The 20804-nt window shown below is 45.5% G+C and overlaps 1 protein-coding gene across 3 annotated transcripts in view; it reads right to left on the bottom strand.

The window, feature by feature from the left end:
* Positions 1-346: 346 nt before the first annotated feature.
* LOC133922438 (nuclear pore complex protein NUP205) overlaps positions 347-20804 on the bottom strand; it is a 33972-nt gene continuing 13514 nt past the window's right edge. For 2 of the 3 annotated variants that reach the window (XM_062367782.1, XM_062367783.1), the window contains 30 exons: positions 20655-20785; positions 20451-20570; positions 19863-19968; positions 18843-19040; positions 18632-18750; positions 18319-18469; positions 18120-18232; positions 17966-18047; positions 17797-17883; positions 17635-17712; positions 7686-7880; positions 7285-7377; positions 7096-7209; positions 6862-7020; positions 6720-6775; positions 6577-6649; positions 6298-6488; positions 6060-6192; positions 5908-5985; positions 4962-5126; positions 3755-3925; positions 3554-3688; positions 2912-3055; positions 2711-2833; positions 2526-2618; positions 2214-2336; positions 1898-1998; positions 1125-1244; positions 960-1035; positions 347-681 (listed from right to left, as the gene is read on the bottom strand). In XM_062367782.1, coding sequence (XP_062223766.1) covers positions 598-681; positions 960-1035; positions 1125-1244; positions 1898-1998; positions 2214-2336; positions 2526-2618; positions 2711-2833; positions 2912-3055; positions 3554-3688; positions 3755-3925; positions 4962-5126; positions 5908-5985; positions 6060-6192; positions 6298-6488; positions 6577-6649; positions 6720-6775; positions 6862-7020; positions 7096-7209; positions 7285-7377; positions 7686-7880; positions 17635-17712; positions 17797-17883; positions 17966-18047; positions 18120-18232; positions 18319-18469; positions 18632-18750; positions 18843-19040; positions 19863-19968; positions 20451-20570; positions 20655-20785 — 3612 coding nt within the window. In that variant the 3' untranslated portion in view covers positions 347-597. Of the gene's footprint in view, positions 682-959; positions 1036-1124; positions 1245-1897; positions 1999-2213; positions 2337-2525; positions 2619-2710; positions 2834-2911; positions 3056-3553; positions 3689-3754; positions 3926-4961; positions 5127-5907; positions 5986-6059; positions 6193-6297; positions 6489-6576; positions 6650-6719; positions 6776-6861; positions 7021-7095; positions 7210-7284; positions 7378-7685; positions 7881-17634; positions 17713-17796; positions 17884-17965; positions 18048-18119; positions 18233-18318; positions 18470-18631; positions 18751-18842; positions 19041-19862; positions 19969-20450; positions 20571-20654; positions 20786-20804 lie in introns of those variants that run through there. The other variant, XR_009910464.1, reaches the window with a different exon arrangement.

Below are 20804 nucleotides of genomic sequence, written 5' to 3'. Positions count from 1 at the left end.
AAGTTTCGAAATTTTAACCGAATCTTAATTAAAACATGTATTTATAATCGGGTGAAGTAGTTTTTTTATACACATACATAGAAGATGATATATTATTGGTTCGGCTAGTATCGCTCGTAAATATCGTCCAGCCAAATTTGCTTGTAAAATGTGATGGAAAAGTAGCTTTGACTTGGAACATTTCATTTCGCTCTGGAAACGAAAGTACTAACAACTTAAAGCGATCCGAATTGAAGTCAATGGATGCTCACAGGAAAGCTACCACCCTCGTCAGCCGATGGAGTCGAGGAACATCTTCTAAGGTGCCAATGAGGTTGACGAAGAGCATTGTTGAACAAAACGCATAAATGCACAAGAAACCATGTTCATCCATAAAATTGCATACACGCTGCAGAACAGGCAACAAACCTAATCAGCATTCACTCGGCCACCAATTCTCATGAAAAATCGTAATATACAGCTCACCGCCTCAGGACAGTCCAAGATACGATATATTTCGATAAGTGAACTTACACAACAACAATGTTTTACACCTACAAATCTAGCGAAGTCTAGCTATCCTACAAAACATGTATATTGTACACATCCCTCCATCTTTCATAGGGCCATGCTTCTGATGGTCATCTCTTTCAGAGTGGTGACAGATCTGTGGAACAACTTCAGACTACGTCCAACTTTGTCCTGCAGTGCCAACAAAAGTTTCAATTTTTCAGACCACATTAATCCCGATAAAACCAGCATAAAAGATAAGTGGAAGCAGGGTCTCTCTTTTAAATTTCAGTTTAATTATTGAACGACCAAATGTACATATTTCAATCTAACGTTATAATATAGCCAGTCATATTCCAACCTTACACGTCTAAGTTTGTAGATGCCCAGAATATAAAAGCAGAATGAGTACACCATGGCAGCCTACTAGGGTCTAAAGCATACGTAACTTATTTATATGAACTTCATACCTCTTTTAAATGCTCTAGCCTCTCCAGTAAAGGAAGTAATTCATCAGAAAATGAAGAAAGATCATTTGCACAAGCCCTGCAAATACAGAGAAATGATGGTTTTTAACTGTAAGAACAGAATTGTGAGATGTAGGGCCCTTAGTCACAACTGATAAACATTCTTACTCGTCGTGAAAATGAACAAGGATAATAGTAATAGCACATTCCGCTATTTGGAGTAGAAGGGTTATAAGCTGGTCTCGGTTGCCAGCCATGCAACACAATTCTATCATAGCAATGTACCTCCTGCAAATAGAGAAACTTGTTACCTAAGAGCACATATTGTAGGATTAACTACAAAAGCATGCACCACCAGCTTATGTATAAAAAAAGAAACCTTGACCAGAATTGTATGATGCATTGATCATATCAGCTTTGTCTTTGATAGATTTTCAAATACTGGCAGTGCTAAGCAGAATGAAGAAATGTAAGTCTTCTTTAAGAGGAAAAGAAAATTGGAAGAATACTTTTGGCCCCTAAACTATGACTGGCGTAAGCTTCACCCTGAACTCCAAAACAGTTTTTCACATTAATTATGAAAACCTATTTGATATCCTGAGGGTGCTTTTGGCCCACGTCTACAGTGGTTTTGTCTTTTTCTTTTTTAGATTTTGTTTTTATTATCTGTCAGAATTTTCTTCCTTGTTACTATAATGCATTAAGAATTTCAACTTTAAGTTCTATATGTAAGTAGTTTAGTTTCATATGTACATGTTCCAAGAATTAGTGGGAAGGATCAGGAAACTGTTTTCCTTATTTGCTCGTTCTATTTTTATTTAACTATACACTGTTGAAATGCATGCAAGCGTGAGAGAGAGCGGGGGAGGGGACAAGCAGCCAGTGTCAGAACCAAGAATATAGTGAAGAATAAACAGAGAGAGGACAAAACAGAAAGTTACCTTTTACGGATGTTATCGTTGGGAGAGATGCAATCTTGCTTCATGCATACTTTTATTATCTCATCAACCTCCTTTCTGGATAATTCGTTTAAGTCACGAATCTAAACAGCAAAATTGACAAGTTAACTATTGCAGAAAAAAGTATGATTGCCCAGGATATACTTCCTCCAAACCCATATGAACTACTAAATCATTGATATCATTTCACTCAACTCCAGAATTCCATATATGTATTATCTTCTCTGTACTTTAATCCGTTCAAAGTGAAATTAACTTCAAGTAAATATTTGAACATGCAGGTCAGAAATTTCAATACCTTATTTAACAGCAAATATTTTTCTTCACCTACTCTTTCTAGAGCAAGTGTTATTGAGTTCAAAAGATCAGAAACCATTTGTAACGTTGGTTGCTGCTGGTCGCTATTATGGCCATATGAAACCTGCAAGGTCAAGTTGTTGTGAGTACAGTCAGTGCCAAAGATTTGGACAGAAGAACTGATCCCTCTGCCCCTCATTCGTGCTGTCTGATGTTTAAAATGAAACTCAACTTGCAACATATATATTGAAAAGTTTTTTTGGCGCCCGGGGGGGGGGGGGGGGGTTGGGTAGAGATTTAAGGTTTCACTCACTTGAAATCGCATGTTCTTCTTTGTAGCCAGAAAATATAGGTAAGAGATAAGGCTGAAGCACAGGCCAAACACAATCGTTTCTGACTTTTGATTCTGGTAAGCAGCACAACCATTAGAAAAGTCATGTGGGTACATAAACAGCCATTGTGGTAATCATGACTATTTTTAAAGAGGACTAAGCTTACCTCAATCATGTTTGGTGATTGCATAAAATTCAGAGACCCAAAGTCGAGGCTAAAAAGAGAATGCATCAAGGAAAATAGATCTTGGATATAGCTGCATTCCTCGTTTTCCTCATATGCCCAAACCTAGAAAGTAATTAGCACCTGTGAACTTCTACAACAGATTAGGAGTCACCAAAACCAAATGAGAAGTGAATAACAAACCTTGCTGAGAATAGAAACCACCATATTAAGCCGCTCCAATGTGAGCAGATTAGATCCAGACATGTTTTCCCTTAAAATGCTATTAAAAACCAACTGATGCTGCTTTGCAAAGTCCACTATCTCTCGTACAATTTTGTTCTTCACCTGAATAAAGAGTTAAATTATATAGAAGAAATGATAATATGGAAAATCCACAGAACAACAAAGTAAAAATGCATTGCCAGTGAAATTCATCATCAGTAATGCACCAAAATAATGTCATTCCAGTGGCCAGATTCTCAAATTTCGGGCTGCTATACATCTGTAAAAGTGTAAAGATCTGTAATATCCAGTTATCATAACTAGGTGCATACCAAATTACTACTTACTCTTAGCTGATGGCTCATCATAATGTTAAATTACTTTCAGCGTGGAACCACCAAAGTACCACAACAATTTTTCTTCATTATTATTTCTCCCTTTTAATCACAAATTATACACCATAACATTATGCACTAAGATTAGGACTCTGTTCGTTTATGAATCCAGACAAGTATATGTGATGCTACAACAGAACTGCAACATTTGGTTGAGTTTATGTTTTACCAAATGCACTACATATATGACAGGCAGAAAATGTGGAATTCCCAAAAATCAGCTAACCTCAAGAAAATCAGCTGAGTCCACAAGTGTCGTAAAAGAGGTGACTATCCGCAGTACAGGTGCAATAAGTGACCTCTTCTTGTCAATTTCACCAGCCCGTTCTTTTACAATATTGGAGATGACCCTTGAATTTCCCTGATACACATAACTGTAAGTGTGAATTCATAAGGATATATAGTTATATTGGCGAACAAGGAGCACCTTTTTCTGCAAACCTATGAGGTTGCATGATGAAAGATTCTGTAAAGCACCCATGGATAACAGAATCTGAGAGCCATGTTTGCCATAATGATGACTTAATCTCAGCAGTAATGATAACTGAGCATCGATAGTGCAAAACCGTTGTGAAGACTCCGATGCCAATACCGAATCCTGAAAACCCCCCAAAAAAAAAACTGATGACAACATAACAGGGATAAATGGTAGACAAAGAAGTGGCATAATAAATAGATTATCACCACAAAACCTCCACGAACATTTCCCAGATGAGCCCATCTTAATTTTGGGGTAATGTTCATAGTTCATCTTCATAATTTACAATGTGTACTACAAGACATGTTACTGGATATAATGCAGTGCTCAGGCATCATAAAACAAAACAGACAGATGTTTGTGCACTGTCTTTCAGAAAAACAAACAGAGCAAAACTAGAGTTCACAGTTTTGGAGAATATCGATAGAGATGCAGGAAACAATGAATATGCTCAAACACAAATATGAATAAAAATTCTACTCATTTCGGGCAAGTTCAGATATCCACATACCATGTGCAGCAGCAAAATATTAATGGCAGTTATTCTCATAATCAACTAAACAAATGATTACAATCCATTATTCAACACAAAGAAACGAAAACTCGCATTAAATTTAAAAAACTGTCCAAGTAATTATGCATGCTACAATAAAATATGAACATTGATATGCCGTATATAAATAACACAGATAATATGATGGTAGAAAAACCTAAAACCATATTTGCATCCATACTGTTTGTTGCGAAAACAAATACAAACTGGAATAGAGGCAAGCTACTTATTATAAGGGAAAATCTAAATCATATTTCTATAGTTTTGAATAGGTTAGTAAATCAATAGATAAAAAATTATCTGTTTTCATCCCTACTTGAAACAAGACAATAGAACTAGCAACCTTGGCAACTGGATTAATCAATAAAAGCCTTGAAAATTCTTCTTCAATCATCAAAGAACCCAGATAATTTCTCTAAACTCCTATCCTTCTTTCCCACCATGCAGAACAAGAAAAAGAAGTCCACAAAGACTGCTTCATTTTCCAGAAAATCAACAATATGAAAGTGACGAGTATGCGTGATAGCATAATGTATGCTACTAGAACAGCAGTCTCTTTTTTTTTTTTTTTAAAGGTAGAGCAGTGGCAAATAAAATACAGACCTTTGACAAATAGTTTGTAACATCACTTAGACATGATCTGAGAATCCCTCGACTTTGAAGCTGGTTTAAGAAATACTTTTCCTGGTCAATACTAATTAATGCATCAAGTAGGTAGAATGAAATTGCTTTCCCAGCTTCGCTCCCATGGACAGCATCCTTAGTAACCTGTAATAAGAATACAAAGGATGTACGGAATATCATAATACTATGGTCAACCATTTGACTGGCTAATAAAATCATCTTCCAACCTCTACGAGACATAATTAATTACACAAATGCTATAGTTGGTTGAAAGCGTAAAGAGTAAATAACGAGGCACATTTCCACAACTATAATTTGACGCAGGACCTCATAAATTATAATTAGGAAAATATATATCTGATCATTGAGAACCAGCTAGAACATTGAAGCAGTTCGATTATAATGAAATTCAACAAAAATAAACACATAACATTGGAACTACTGTGGTCTTACCTCCAGTTCCAAATTATATCACATTACAGGAAGGGTTTTTTTTTTTGGGTATGCAAATATATTATAGATGTCTGGTTGAGTTTCCCTGGCACCATTTTCCAACAAAACTCTACTGATTGCCTATTACAGCGATGTCAAATAAACGGATTCATAATTGGGCGCAAAACGTGTCAAGAAAATAGAGTAATAACCCTATTCCTGTACTACGTGCCGAGAGCTAAAACAACAAATAGATTGGAACCATATAGAAGGAACTGACAGGCACCGGAAGCTATCTGGAGTGCAAAGTTCAGAATTGTATCGCACTAAACAATCACATGGTATGTGATGACAGGCAGGAGTTAATGGTATCGCCTATCCATGCCATGAGGCAGACATGCTAGAAATTTTTCAGCAAGTTATGCTTTCCTTGCACAAACACACAAACATTACAAGATGATGAGAGTTTCACATAAACAGAAGAATGGCGTACCAAATCAACGATCGCTTGGGCTTCCTTCCTTATGATGGAAAAGTTGGAACGTGCTAATTCATTATGCTCCTTGAGAACCTTTAAAAGGGCATACGAAGGATCAGGTTACTCACATTATAAAAGGGGGAAAAAATAATGCAACAGAAAAAGACCTTTTGCAGAGTGAAGTCATCATCACCCCCCTCTTGTTCCTCAAAGAGCAAGAACCGAAGTACTGACGGAGAGACATCAGAATCAAGAATGCTACGACAATACTGAAAATAACTCAATAGTAATGCATACTGGCTGCAGAAGACAACTAAAAGTCAGTATTCATAAAAGGGAGAGGATAACATGTGGAACAAGGAGTAGGTTAGTGGTGCTCATAGTCACCAACTACAATGAAATTACCGTCTTCTCAAGGTTTCAGACGATTCATTTCTTAGTGTTGACATCATAAGCTTGAATAATAACGAGTTACAAGCTCCATTTGATAACTGCTTTGCCGAAATAATGTCAAGGCAAGTAACCGCATCAGAATCTGCAACAGCTGGGCATATGAACCTTTCATCCCGCAGTTTAGCCATACAGGTCAACGCTACCTTGAAATGACCACCAAAATAAGTTCAGAAAAGGTACAGAGGGTATGGCACTCGCTTAGGAGATTGGTATTTGATACATGGTTCTTACATTGGTTAAAACATATGCCATTTTCACTGAACAATCTGGAGATGTTGTGGCACTCAATGAAGCATCAAGCAGCCTGCATCCAACAATATTAGTACAGTCATCCAAATGAGAGTTTTCATTCTATGGGACGGGAGTGCACTCACTCAAACAATAACTGAGAACGATCCTCAAGTAATGACATCCTTCTAGATACAGCAACCTGGATTTCACAAATAGTAACCGGTATCTCACATCAAATTTACAAGCTGCACAAATGATAAGCACACAAGCAAAAACCCAACTCACTTCAACAATCTGAGACCAGCCAGTCAACATGTGAAGTTGGGCCGCCTGTTCTTCAAGATTTTTGTTATATCGCCAAGCCCATTTCAGAAAATGATGAATGGATACTTTTAGTTCGGCTTTTTCAGACTCGCTCAACTGCGAGTTCAATTCTTGTGACACCTGAATAACAAAAGAACCAACTCATTAAAAACAAGATATATATATAACAAGGATGCATAAGAATGGACATACAACCTGGAGAAGTTTTTCATGGAAAGCATCCAGATCAATCAGTCGATCACCTCTCTCTGAATAATAATATACACCACCAAATTCAGACGTTGCAGAGTTCCTTAGGATCTCTTCAATCTGAGAACACCACAATCAAGTGAGAAGTTAAGAACTAAAAATAAACAAAGGAACTGTAAGATTTAAAGAGGAAACCTTTGATTCAACTCTCATGTTGGAAAGCAACTGGGGATACTTCATTGAAGTGTCTGGACATCTGAACTGTAAAACTTCAAGCAAGTCCAAAACCTAAGTGCAAAATCACACATAATATAAGGTTCCACAGCATGGAAAAGTAGATAAAACACCATACTTGACCAGCTGATGAATGAGGTTCAAGGCTCCCCTTATCGAACTAGTTTCTAAAAACCATATATAAAGTCTAAGACTTCTCGGCAGGTTTTAATACCCGGATGAAAATAGCTTCAAACCGTATATACAGACAAAGATTCGCACAAACAAAACTTAAAGGTTAAAACAATCAAAGAAACAGATGAGACATTATTCATTCATCACCTAAAAATAAAATAAAATAAACAGCAGAAACCAAATGTTACCTTATTTCTATTCGTTGGTCCATTGCTAATGCCAGTCGAAGTGTCAGGTGAATGGAACAAGTTTGCACTCCTGAAGTTCTCGGCACACTGACCAAAAGTATGATAAATAATAGCCATACAGGCTTCCCGGTATACAGATGATGATATATCAGATTGATGTAATGCCAGCGCTAACATCTTTAGCAACCACGCCCTCTGAAAATCGACAATTTATGGTTTCAACAGAATGATAAATATCAACATAGTTAAATAAATAGCAGGCAACCATCAAAAGCAATAGCACCCTTAAAATATGGCATCTAAATTTTGCCATCTAGATGAAATTGGCAAGAAGCAGAATTTCAACAGTTCTAATATGCACTCTTATATTTCCAGAGCATTGCTACCATGGTGTCGCATAGGTGCCAAGGTGCTCAAGGGCTTCCCACACACCCATCGGCGCACCTTGCTTGTATATGGCACCAGCCTTGAGTGCTATGGCATCACCAAGGCATAGTTTAACGTAGCTGGAGAGAGAGAGAGAGAGAGAGAGAGAGAGAGAGAGAGAGAGAAGTGGGGCTCCATCACTCTATTTCGCTGCCAACCACAGCTTCTCACTCCAACACCAGCTGCTTACTTGTGTTCACGTCTTGTTTCAAGTCAAGGACTATGACTTGAGAGGAGAGAAGTGACTAAGGTTAGGGATGAGGTCTGCGTAGAACGCAAACCTAGCTAGAAATGGTCGTCATTAAGGACATATCTCTATCAAAAACTAATTTCTGAAAATCTTTTACTCTACCAGTGTCGTTTCTGCCCTCCTTTCTATTGCTGTTATTTATAAAATCTTTGTAAAATAGTTACCGACTCCTCTCTCTCTTTCAAAATTTTAGATGCTCCGCACGAAGCAGACGCCCCACAAGCAGGTTGGAGGCTTCGTTTCTGCTAGAGCTCCCGCAGAGGCTACTTGTGCGTTCCAACCGCCCGCAGAGTTTCACTCTTCTGGACTTCAAGCGGGGGAGTTCCCTTGCAAGGTTTAGATGATCCTCGAGGGTTTCGGCTACCAAGAGCTCCCAATCTACAAAGGAATCAAAACCTCGCTCAACAACCACGGTTATGCTTGGATGATGGAGGTGATTGTCTTTGAGAAGCACCTGTGTGACGACGGCCATAAGGTGCGCATGATCCACTCGGTCTTTGCCCCAAGAGAGACCTTTGCAGCTGGGATTTGTGATGCAGCTCGCCAGGCACTTTCAATCCTCTGCGCAGAATACCACAACACTATTCAGACTACACAATACAGCTTCTACCCGCAACATAGGAGTGGCAGGTTGAAGGTCACCTTTGCCGCCACCAACAGGGAGGGTGACGCCAGACTGGTGGAGCAGGTTCGCCCCACCGACACCTTGACTCAGGAGTTGGAAAGAGCCCTTGACGAGCTAGACGACGTGCACTTGAGGCTTGCCGAGGCAGAGGAGAGGATTCGCACCCTTCAGGCTATGATGACTCAGAGGACCCAGAGGAGAGGCCCGAGCCAGAGTTGCCCCGCTTTCCCTCCCGCAAGAAACTCCGCCTCGACGCAGCTCGGCGTGTTGCACCGCAAGACCTTTCTGAGGGTGCAGACAGCACCTGAGCTAGTGGTCTACCCAAGTAGCAGCTTAGTGTCATTTAGAGTCGTTTGTTTCATGATGTAATGGATCTGTTTGCTTTCCATGCTGTGAACTTGTGTTAGGTTTGCTTTGTGTGTGTCGATGCGATGTGAAAGTTTGTCTTTCGCAGTTGTATCTATCTTTAGCTTGTGAGTTCTTCGTCTTTCTTCATCTATCCTTGCCCTATTCTCGTTTCGCAATCTCATGTTCTTGCAACCTTCAGAAGGTGAACACGAGGAATGTGAATAATGCTGGAGCTAATAGGAACAACATCAAAGACAACAACCCCAATGCTCACATCCAGGACGACAAACAGAACGTGTTTCCCTCATAGAACAGGCACACCAATCGGAACCCAGTGGACCAATTGCAAATGATGGCCGCGCAGACTCAGATTCTACAGGGACTGGCACAGGTCGTGGCAAGACTTCAACAGGCACCCCCAGCTTATCAGGCACCGCCACCGCAAATGCAGCTGCAGAACAAGTTGAAGGACTTCGTGAACTGAAGGACGTCGGCAGTTGGCTCAAGACGATAGAGAGTAAGCTGCAGATTTCTCAGTGCACAAGTAGGGATAGAGTCCTCTTTGCTTCTTACCAGCTTCATATTGATTGATAGCTTACACTGAAGCCCATGATGACCACCAAGAGATCACCTGAAGAGAATTCAAGAATAGTTTCCGCAGGCACCAGTGTCAGCAGGGAAAGTGAAACTGAAACAGAAGGAGTTTCTTGGATTAAAACAAGATCCCATGTTAGTGATAGGATAAGTCCTTGTGCAGTCTTTGTGGGGCTGCCACATGGTGGTCTTGCTGCCCATATGCTTTAGGACAGCATCTTAGACTAGAGGACAGCATCTAGGACAGCATCTTAGACTAGCATCTTAGACTAGCATCTTAGACTAGAGGACAGCATCTTAGACTAGCATCTTAGACTAGCATCTTAGACTAGCATCTTGGCATATGCTTGGCTGGCCATGGGCCTATAAATATGTATCCCCAACCCCTCAGGTTGGTATGGCATTTGTGTGAGAAATAGAAAAATTGCCCCAACTCCTAGTGTCATCCTCTCTCGATGAGAGTAAGAATTCTTCTACTACCAAGAGTAAAAATTCAGCGACTAACAAGTGGTATCAGAGCCTGTTTATCCTGTAGCCTGAGCATCTCCTGCTCATCTCCCCCCTCAGCCTCACAGCAGCCCCAGCTAAGAGCAGCAGCAGCCCCGGTTGCTCCTGCTCACCCCTCTCCCTCTGCGCAGAGCAGCAGTAGCTCGTCTGAAGCAGCCCTCTCCCCACGCAGCAGCCCTTCCCCGGTAGCGCGTCATGTCCGCAGGGCAGTCTCAGCGCTCGGTCGCCTCGAGCACGCGGCGCCGGCAGGAGGCCGAACTTGCCGCGGCAGAGGAACGCGAGCGAGCGGCGGCAGAGACCGCTGCGGCGGCGGCAAGGGCGTCGAGGCTGGCAGCGGCGGAGCTAGCAGCAGCCAGAGCGGAGGCAGAAGCAGCGGCGGCGGCGGTTGCAGCGCGTGCGGCGGCAGCGGAGGTCGAGGCTCTGCGCGGCAGCACCGGCAGCTCCATTTCTGCTGACGATAGCGCCGACGCGGACCTCAAGTTGCCGGAGGCAGAGGCAGCGCGAGAGCGGGCGGCACAGTGGGCAGCGGCGCACGCCCACGAGCGGGGCGGCAGCCCAGACAGGCGCGGACGCGCCGGCGGCGCTCCTGGAGGAGGCGCGCACGGCAACGGTGGCGGACGGGTCGATGGAGAGCGCGGCCTTTACAGGCGGCGTGGCTCTCTCTCCCCGGATCGGTACCGTGGTCACCACGGGTTCCAGGCTGTTGTCAGGGACGTCGGCCCCGGCGGTGGGTGGCCTACCCTCACTAAGACCAACTACGTCGAGTGGGCTGCGGTGATGAGGGTAAAGCTCCAGGTGCGGCACATGTGGGAGGCAGTCCGGTACGGCGACGTCGACTACGACCAGGATCGACAGGCGCTGGATGCCCTCATCGCAGCAGTCCCGTCCGAGATGCAGTTTTCGCTTACCAATAAGCGGACTGCCAAGGAGACTTGGGACGCCATCGCTGCGGCACGCATCGGCAGCGACCGCGCCCGCAAGTCCACACTGCAGGCACTTCGCAAGGAGTGGGAGAACCTGGCCTTCAAGCCAGGTGAGGACGTTGATGACTTTGCTCTCCGTCTCAACACTCTGTTGCAGAAGATGGTGCAGTTCGGCGATGACACCTACGGCGAGGAGAGAGCTGTCGAAAAGCTCTTCCGCTGCGTCCCCGAGAAGTACAAGCAGATGGCTCGCTCGATCGAGTCTCTGCTGGATCTCTCCACGATGTCGATCGAGGAGGCGATAGGTCGCCTCAAAGTTGTCGACAGCGATGAGCCACAATCTCTCTCGGGGCCCATCACCACTGGCGGGAAGCTCCTTCTCACTCGGGAGCAGTGGGATGCCTGCCAGGGTGACCGGAGGAAGGGGGAGCCTTCTTCCACGACAGGCGGCCGCAAGCGTGGCAAGCCGCGCAAGGCGCGCAGAGACGCCCAGGCCGGGGCGCGAGGACGTGCCGAGGGTGATGCCCGCGGAGGCGCCCAGGGCGGCGCCGCCGGCAAGCACAAGCCGGCACGAGACGACACCTGCCGCAACTGCGGCCGGCTTGGCCATTGGGCCAAGGACTGTCGTCAGCCACGACGCGGCCAGGCCCACGTCGCACAGGCGGAGGAGGAGGAGCCGGCTCTGTTCATGGCTCATGCGAGCATAGAGCTACCTCCAGCGGCACCGGCCGCAGCGGCTCTCCTCCACCTTGACGAGCCAAAAGCACACGCCCTCCTCGGCGACGGCTCCGGCAACGACAAGACTGACGGGTGGTGCCTCGACACCGGCGCCACCCATCACATGACCGGTCGCCGGGAGTTCTTCACCGAGCTTGACTCTAGCGTCCGAGGCTCCGTCAAATTTGGGGATGCCTCCGGCGTGGAGATCAAGGGCGTCGGTTCCGTCATCTTCACCGCCGTGTCTGGTGAGCACAGGCTGCTCACCGGAGTCTACTACATTCCCGCGTTGAGGAACTCTATCATCAGCTTGGGACAGCTGGATGAGAACGGTTCGCGCGTGGTTGTTGAGGATGGAGTCATGAGGATTTGGGATCGCCGTCGTCGCCTTCTTGCCAAGGTAACCAGAGGCACAAATCGACTCTACGTCCTTAACGTGCAGGTGGCACAACCCCTCTGTCTCGCCGCTCGTCGGGACGACGAGGCGTGGCAGTGGCACGAGCGCTTCGGACACCTTCACTTCGAGGCCCTGAAGCGGCTCAGTGCCGCAGAGATGGTGCGAGGCCTGCCGTGCCTCGACCATGTGGAGCAGCTCTGCGACGTCTGCGTGTTGACGAAGCAGAGGCGACTCCCCTTTCCCCAGTGGGCGAGCTTCCGAGCCAAGGAGAGGCTCGAGCTTGTGCACGGGGACTTGTGTGGCCCGGTGACACCGGCCACACCGGGAGGACGACGCTACTTCCTGCTGCTCGTCGACGACCTCTCCCGCTACATGTGGGTGATGGTCCTCGGCAGCAAGGGAGAGGCTGCGGACGCCATCAGGCGCGCACAGGCTGCTGCGGAGGCGGAGTGCGGCCGCAAGCTGCACGTGCTGCGCACCGACAACGGCGGCGAATTCACGGCGGCTGAATTCGCGTCGTACTGCGCTGAAAAGGGCATTCAGCGCCACTACTCCGCGCCGTACAGCCCGCAGCAGAACGGCGTCGTCGAGCGGCGCAACCAGACGGTTGTGGGGATGGCTCGGGCCCTCCTCAAGCAGAGGGGGATGCCGGCTGTCTTCTGGGGAGAGGCGGTGGTGACGGCCGTCTACATCCTCAACCGCTCGCCTACCAAGGCGCTCGACGGCAGGACGCCGTACGAGGCTTGGCACGGGCGCAAGCCGGCGGTCTCCCACTTGCGGGTCTTCGGCTGCCTCGCGTTCGCCAAGGAGCTTGGCCACATCAGCAAGCTCGACGACAGGAGCACTCCGGGAGTGTTCATAGGCTACGCGGAGGGCTCGAAGGCCTACCGCATCCTCGACCCGAAGACACAGCGTGTGCACACGGCGCGCGACGTTGTGTTCAACGAAGGGCGAGGATGGGCGTGGGACAAGGCGATGGACGACAGATCGGCTCCGACGTACGACGACTTCACTGTCGAGTACGTCCACTTCGAAGGAGCTGGGGGAGTAGGCAGCTCTTCTTCGACGAGCGTGTCTACCCCAGTCCCCGAGCCTCCACCGACCCCGGCGCCTGCTACTTCGACAGCACCACGTTCTCCAGCCAGAACCTCGGCTGCGATGAGTTCTTCGCCGGCTCCACCACAGCCGGCAACGCCACGCACTCCAGCACCAACAGGCACCTCTCCGGGCACGTCTACTCCAACACCAGCTCGTGTCGAGCATAGCCCGGTTGAGCTCGCTACTCCGCTCTCTCACGACGAGGAGCGCATCGACGCGTACCACGACGGCGAGCCGTTGCGGTACCGTACGATGGAGAACCTTCTCGGCGACCAGCCGGTGCCAGGACTGGTGCCTCACGATCTGGAGGCGCAGTTGCACCTTGCGTGTGACGACGGCGAGCCTCGGTCGTTTGCAGAGGCCGAGAGACACGCGGCATGGCGCGCCGCGATGCAGTTGGAGATGGATGCGGTTGAGAAGAACCGCACCTGGGAGCTTGCTGACCTCCCTCGTGGTCACCGAGCGATCACCCTTAAGTGGGTGTTCAAGCTGAAGAGGGATGAAGCCGGCGCCATCGTCAAGCACAAGGCTCGCTTGGTGGCACGAGGTTTCGTGCAGCAGGAGGGGGTCGACTTCGACGACGCCTTCGCTCCCGTGGCACGGATGGAGTCCGTGCGACTCCTCCTTGCGCTAGCTGCCCAGGAGGGCTGGCGTGTTCATCACATGGACGTCAAGTCGGCGTTCCTTAACGGCGACTTGAAGGAGGAGGTCTACGTGCACCAGCCGTCGGGATTTACGATCCCCGGCAAGGAGGGCAAGGTGCTCCGCCTGCGCAAGGCCCTCTATGGCTTGCGGCAGGCACCGAGGGCGTGGAATGCCAAGTTGGATTCCACGCTAAAAGGGATGGGCTTCGAGCAAAGCCCGCACGAGGCGGCCATCTACCGACGGGGCAGTGGAGGAACTGCTCTGCTGGTGGGTGTCTACGTCGACGACTTGGTGATCACCGGCATCAAGGATGCGGAGGTGGCGGCATTCAAGGAAGAGATGAAGGCCACCTTCCAGATGAGTGACCTGGGACCTCTCTCCTTCTACCTGGGGATCGAGGTGCACCAGGATGACTCCGGGATCACGCTTCGACAGACCGCCTACGCCAAGCGCGTCGTTGAGCTAGCTGGGCTCACCGACTGCAACCCAGCTCTCACTCCGATGGAGGAGAGGCTGAAGCTGAGCCGCGACAGCACGACGGAGGAGGTGGACGCTACGCAGTACCGGCGTCTTGTGGGGAGCCTTCGCTACCTCGCCCACACACGGCCGGACTTGGCATTCTCCGTCGGCTACGTTAGTCGGTTCATGCAGCGACCGACGACGGAGCACCAGCAGGCTGTGAAGAGGATCATCCGCTACGTTGCGGGGACTCTCGACCACGGCCTCTACTACCCTAGGTGCCCTGGGGCGGCACACTTCGTCGGGTACAGCGACAGCGACCACGCCGGCGACATCGACACCAGCAAGAGCACGAGCGGGATCCTCTTCTTCCTCGGCAAGTGCCTCGTTAGCTGGCAGTCGGTCAAGCAGCAGGTGGTGGCTCTGTCCAGCTGCGAGGCCGAGTACATCGCAGCCTCCACCGCTTCAACTCAGGCGCTCTGGCTCGCTCGACTGCTTGGTGATCTCCTCGGCAGAGACACTAGAGCGGTGGAGCTCAGGGTGGACAGCAAGTCCGCTCTAGCCCTGGCAAAGAACCCCGTTTTCCATGAACGGAGCAAGCACATCCGGGTGAGGTACCACTTCATCCGAGGCTGTTTGGAGGAAGGGAGCATCACGGCGAGCTACATCAACACCAAGGATCAGCTTGCGGACCTGCTCACCAAGCCTCTTGGGAGGCTCAAGTTCCTTGAGCTCTGCTCCAGGACCGGGATGGTTCAATCTTCCCACAAGACGACGCACAAGACTTAGGGGGAGAATGATAGGATAAGTCCTTGTGCAGTCTTTGTGGGGCTGCCACATGGTGGTCTTGCTGCCCATATGCTTTAGGACAGCATCTTAGACTAGAGGACAGCATCTAGGACAGCATCTTAGACTAGCATCTTAGACTAGCATCTTAGACTAGAGGACAGCATCTAGGACAGCATCTTAGACTAGCATCTTAGACTAGCATCTTGGCATATGCTTGGCTGGCCATGGGCCTATAAATATGTATCCCCAACCCCTCAGGTTGGTATGGCATTTGTGTGAGAAATAGAAAAATTGCCCCAACTCCTAGTGTCATCCTCTCTCGATGAGAGTAAGAATTCTTCTACTACCAAGAGTAAAAATTCAGCGACTAACAGTTAGTACGTGAATACCTTACCAAATTCACACAACTATCTCGCTATGCCCCCGGAGATGTGGACACTGATGAGAAGAAACAAGACAGATTCTTGGAAGGTTTGAACTCTAGACTTTAGCATTCCCTCTCGGCCAATAAGTACCCGAGCTTCCAGAAGCTTGTTGACAGAGCCTTCATTCCGAAGAAGAAGAAATAGAATTTAGGAGAGGAATGCAAGCGAATGATGTAGGGTCAATCTTCAGGCAGCAACATCCGTCCTCGCTTCAACCCACAGGACAGGTGTACTGTCAGGCAGGCCAGAACCAGCAATAGAGGGCACCTAACCAGACTTCGGGATCTTTCAGTTAGCCAAGGCAACAGCAGCCCCAGCAGTAGCAGCGCTCCCACTACCAGGCCCCACACCCAGTGAACTAGAACCAGCAGCAATAGGGTCGCACTGGCCAGGGGTCCAGTAACATTGGCCCATGCTTCAGCTGTGAAACTTTGAACACCTTGCTAATAAGTGTCCTAAGAAATAACAAGGTCAGACCAACAACCAGCAGCAGAACCACCCCGGAGTTCAGCCACAACAGCAGCCTTGTCAGAACTTCATGAGTGGGCGAGTCAACCACGTTGTAGCAGAGGATGCCCAGGACGCCCCATATGTGGTGTTTGGTATGTTTCCAGCCAACTTTCACCCCGTTACAGTTTTATTCGATTCCGAAGCAACGCATTCCTTTATTTCAAATAAGTTTGTAGAAAAGCATAATCTGTCGATAGCCATAATGAAAAAACGGTTGATAGTTAGTTCTCCAGGCGGAGAAATGGAATCGAGGCATGTATGCCTTGATATAAAAGGGATAGAATTCCCTGCAAATCTTATCGTCTTGGGGTCTAAAGGGATAGATACCATTCTGGGAAGGGATTGGTTGGCCAAGTTTGGTGGAATGATAGGATGTGCCACCAAGACAGTTCAGTTGACACATACATGTGGCATCAAGGTGGAGTTAAAAGCCACAGCAGAATCAGGAGAATATCAAGCTCAACTAGGCCAAGGCAGTGGAGGAAGTCAGAGTAATCAGAAAGTTCCCGGATGTCTTCCCTGAAGAGTTGCCAAGTATGCCACCAGACTAAGACATTGAGTTCGTTATTGAATTAGTACCTAGCACTGCCCTCATATATAATGGGTCATGCCACCCTCCCATTCCCCTCTCTTCTCTCTTTTTTTTCCCTTCTCTTCCTTTATATTTACCCTCCTCAGCCCTCGGCCAATATAGGCCTCAGGCGACAAGGCATCGCTTAGGCATCCAGGTGATCCCTAGGCCCCTTGCCTCGCCTTAGTAACCTTTCAAGAGGGCAGTCCATCTGCAATTTTGCTCACTACAACAGTTCTAACTTCCAAGAGTAAACAGTTCTACTTCTAACTCCAAATTTATCCAATAATTCTAACCAAATACCATAAAATGAAACGATGTGATGTTCACCCCCACCAGCATTTTTCAGTTGTTGCATGTGTTAACATTCTGGCATAAATCTAACACATCTACAGAAGACGAGTAACATTACAAAAATAAAAGGTTACCAAAATGTGCTAGATATGTCGATAAATCATTATGTATTCAGAATTTCTGGCTTTCGATTTCTGTTCCAAAGTATTATGCCAAGCATCAAGAATAATTCAATGTAGTGTTAATTTTACAATATATTGACATCATGAAACATTAGTCAAGATTAGTTGCCAACTTTACTAATTTCTGTGTGTTCTAAGTAACTAAAATTTTCATGAAAGCAAGAAAGCTCAATGTAAAGGGGACTATACCTCATGGAGCATGCTGATACGAAGAGATTGATTATTGTTCCTTTTAGGAAGCGGTGTAACTCCAATGGTTCTAACATGCTGGCATTAGTAGGCAAGGAAAATATGAGTTCTAACTGAAACTTTTAGCCATATTGATTCAAAAGAACAGAGAAGACTGAGAACCTTAGAAAAGAACTGGTACTTCTTTGTACTCAGGAGATCCATAACAGGTCCACAAGTTAAAGGATCAAGACATAACTCGTAGAGAAGCTGAATTCAGATAAGGAAAATGCAATTATGACATAAAAATAAGAAAATCTCACTTCTGACTACTAAGCCAAAAAAATCAAACCTGAAAACTGAACTCATGCAGTAAGGCGTTTATATCTGGCTTTGTCACCTTTTCGAGATTGTCAAGGATTATCTTCAAGCAACTGAGGTATAATGAAAGTCAGTTTAATTAATGAAGTATATCCCTACACATAAAGGCACAGCCTGGAGTTAACCTGTAGTGGGATTTTGGTTTTAGAACTGTTCGTTCAATGGATCCATTGACATCAAACCTCAAGAGCAAATGTGTAATGTTTGGAGCTGGACGAGAAATATTGTCAACAAGCAACTGCATATAAAAATCGATTAACATAATTAAAACACAGGTCATTATATAGTTCATCAAGAAAGCTAAAAAGGAATAGAAATAACAACCTGCAGTATTAGAACACCAACATCATCTTTCGTGTTCTCTATGACCTGGAAATCATCATAGCGGTACTCCAAGCAAGCAGCATAATCTTCTATTACAGTTTTTGCAACATCAGCTTTCAAAAGCAATTGCACCAGGCCAACTATTCTAGAACTGCCATAAAAATAAACAAGTCGTAAGAAGTAACTAAGCAAACTTACATACTTAAATTCGCTACAGTAATCTCATATGTTAGTATGGAACAAAAAGTAGATATTCAATAACTAGCAAGTTGACAGGCAGCACAACGCAAAAATAGAAGTAATTTGGACGTACCTCAGGATGCCCATAATTTTTATTGAACACTGTTGAATTTGAGGAAGATAATCATATCGTACAAACTCTAGCAATGCTACAATCTGTCTATGATTTTGTGATAATACAACATCCAATGGCTGCATAATCCCAATGAAAACAGAAAAGCGATAAGATGAATAACAGATTCGCCAAACCAAAACCAATAACTGAGATAAATAAAGTACAAAACCTGGTAGAGCGGCCGCAAAACATCAGCAAGAGCCAAATCTCTCTCCATGACAAGAATAAATATTTCAAGACATAGATGGACAGTTTTCTCCAGAAGAATGCCATATGTTTGGGTAGTTCGCTCATTGATAAGAGAGTCAACACCCACTAATGTGATATTCATGATATTCCGGAAAGCAAATTTCCCACTCATGAAATCCTGAATCAGAATTGCATGACCACAAATTATACACAATGTACATATAAAGGTGACATAGAAGCTCATGCACGGAATTAATATCTTTAAACAAATGTATATATATGGAAGAACATGTGTGCCATAAAACAAAAGCAAACATGCAAGCAGTTATCCACTGATGTAAAGCATATAAACTTTCAAGTGATCCGAAGAACATATACTTATCTGCTAAAGTTAAACCAATTAGCCTGTAAAGCAAAGTTTTTTATCAAGAAAACAACCATGTAATTGACAAGCATGAGAAAATCAAATCAGCAGTACATTCTAGAAAGGATCATTATTTTTTTAGAAGATACTGTTGCTATGAAGACAGGATACATGGAAAGAAAGCTCACAACTCATTTATTGACAGGTGACCCTAATGTTTTCTGGCCTTTAGTTTCTGAATACAGTAGAACAATATGTATTTTTATATGTTTGTTAGAGATATTCAGATAAATTTTCAGCCTTCCAAGTTCCAAATAATGCAAACTATAACTAACTAAATATTGTAATGATGCAAATATGCTAAATGCCCTTCAAAAATGAAACAGAAACACTAGCTAAGAAATATAACAGTCTATATTGCTAAAGGGTCACTGCATTCGATATCAAGCAAGGAATCTGTAGTAAGGCTCTAAGAAGTGTGGAATGTTCACGCTGAAAAGTGTCTCCAATGGCAAGATTGTCAAAGACTGTAACAGTGGAATATAACAGTCTGTTTCAGTACTGTAAATAATCCCACATTGAGCTAGTGTAATATGTTAGCCATTAGGGCTTCTCAAAATCAGTACATGGACATACTTTGAGTAGTTCTAGCACGGGGAGCTGTCTCTCGATAGAGGAAGGTGCTGATGTGTTAACAGAAGCATAAATATCATCATCCTTTATATCATACATGCTCAAAACCCTGTATTTGAACAATAGCCAACTTGTTACTGAGAGAACCACTGCATTATATGGCAAAACTCAACTGAAAAATCTTAATAAAGGGAATGGAAGGTCGAAGAAGGTATCCCAGTTAAGGGGTGTATTTGCACCAATGCAAGAATCAAGCTATATCTGAGAGCTATCTGGAACTTCAGGATAGCAGTTTTGTTTCCTAGCTTGGTGCATCTATGCTTCACTACTTCAATAGGAGTTAAAGAAATGTACACCAACTTTTCCCCAAGTACAGCTACGCTTCACCCTTTCAATAGGAGTCACACAAATCTAAGTGCTTGAGGGAGTAAGCAGCTCAAATGAAACCTAGGCTTGTGCATTCAAAGTTGTGCGACTCTCAAAGGGTTTGATGTACAATCTCTTAATACATAACTTCGGGTGCCCCATGGTTTCCTGTCTACAAACAAGCAATTTAAATTTTTCAAACAAAAAATTTTGCATTCTACTCACATGCGGAAGTGCTCCAGGCAGGCAAGGGCCAGTTCCCATTTTTCATGAGGGTCAGCATAGGCTCTTTGAGGAAAAGGCCCAAAGACATCCTCATAAACAAACTTAAAGATACCCATGAACCTGTAGGCAAAAGTATCTTAATAAAATGTGAGTAAAAAGTTGAAGATCAGGAAATAAAAATAATAAAGAGTAAAAAGTAAGCACCTCCGGCCTTTGTCACTTATGTTTCTTTCTTCTGCAATAAGTGAATTCACCAATCTAAGAAATGATATGGTCGAGGGATAACTCTCCCTCCTTGCTTCGACTTCATTCAACTCGAATTTCATATCATAGACCTGCTACCAACATAGAACA

Source organism: Phragmites australis, chromosome 6, assembly GCF_958298935.1.
Source record: "Phragmites australis chromosome 6, lpPhrAust1.1, whole genome shotgun sequence".
NCBI classification, from domain to species: Eukaryota; Viridiplantae; Streptophyta; class Magnoliopsida; order Poales; family Poaceae; genus Phragmites; species Phragmites australis.
The sequence above is the reverse complement of the archived record's forward strand: the minus strand, read 5'-3'. Positions and strand labels throughout refer to the sequence as shown.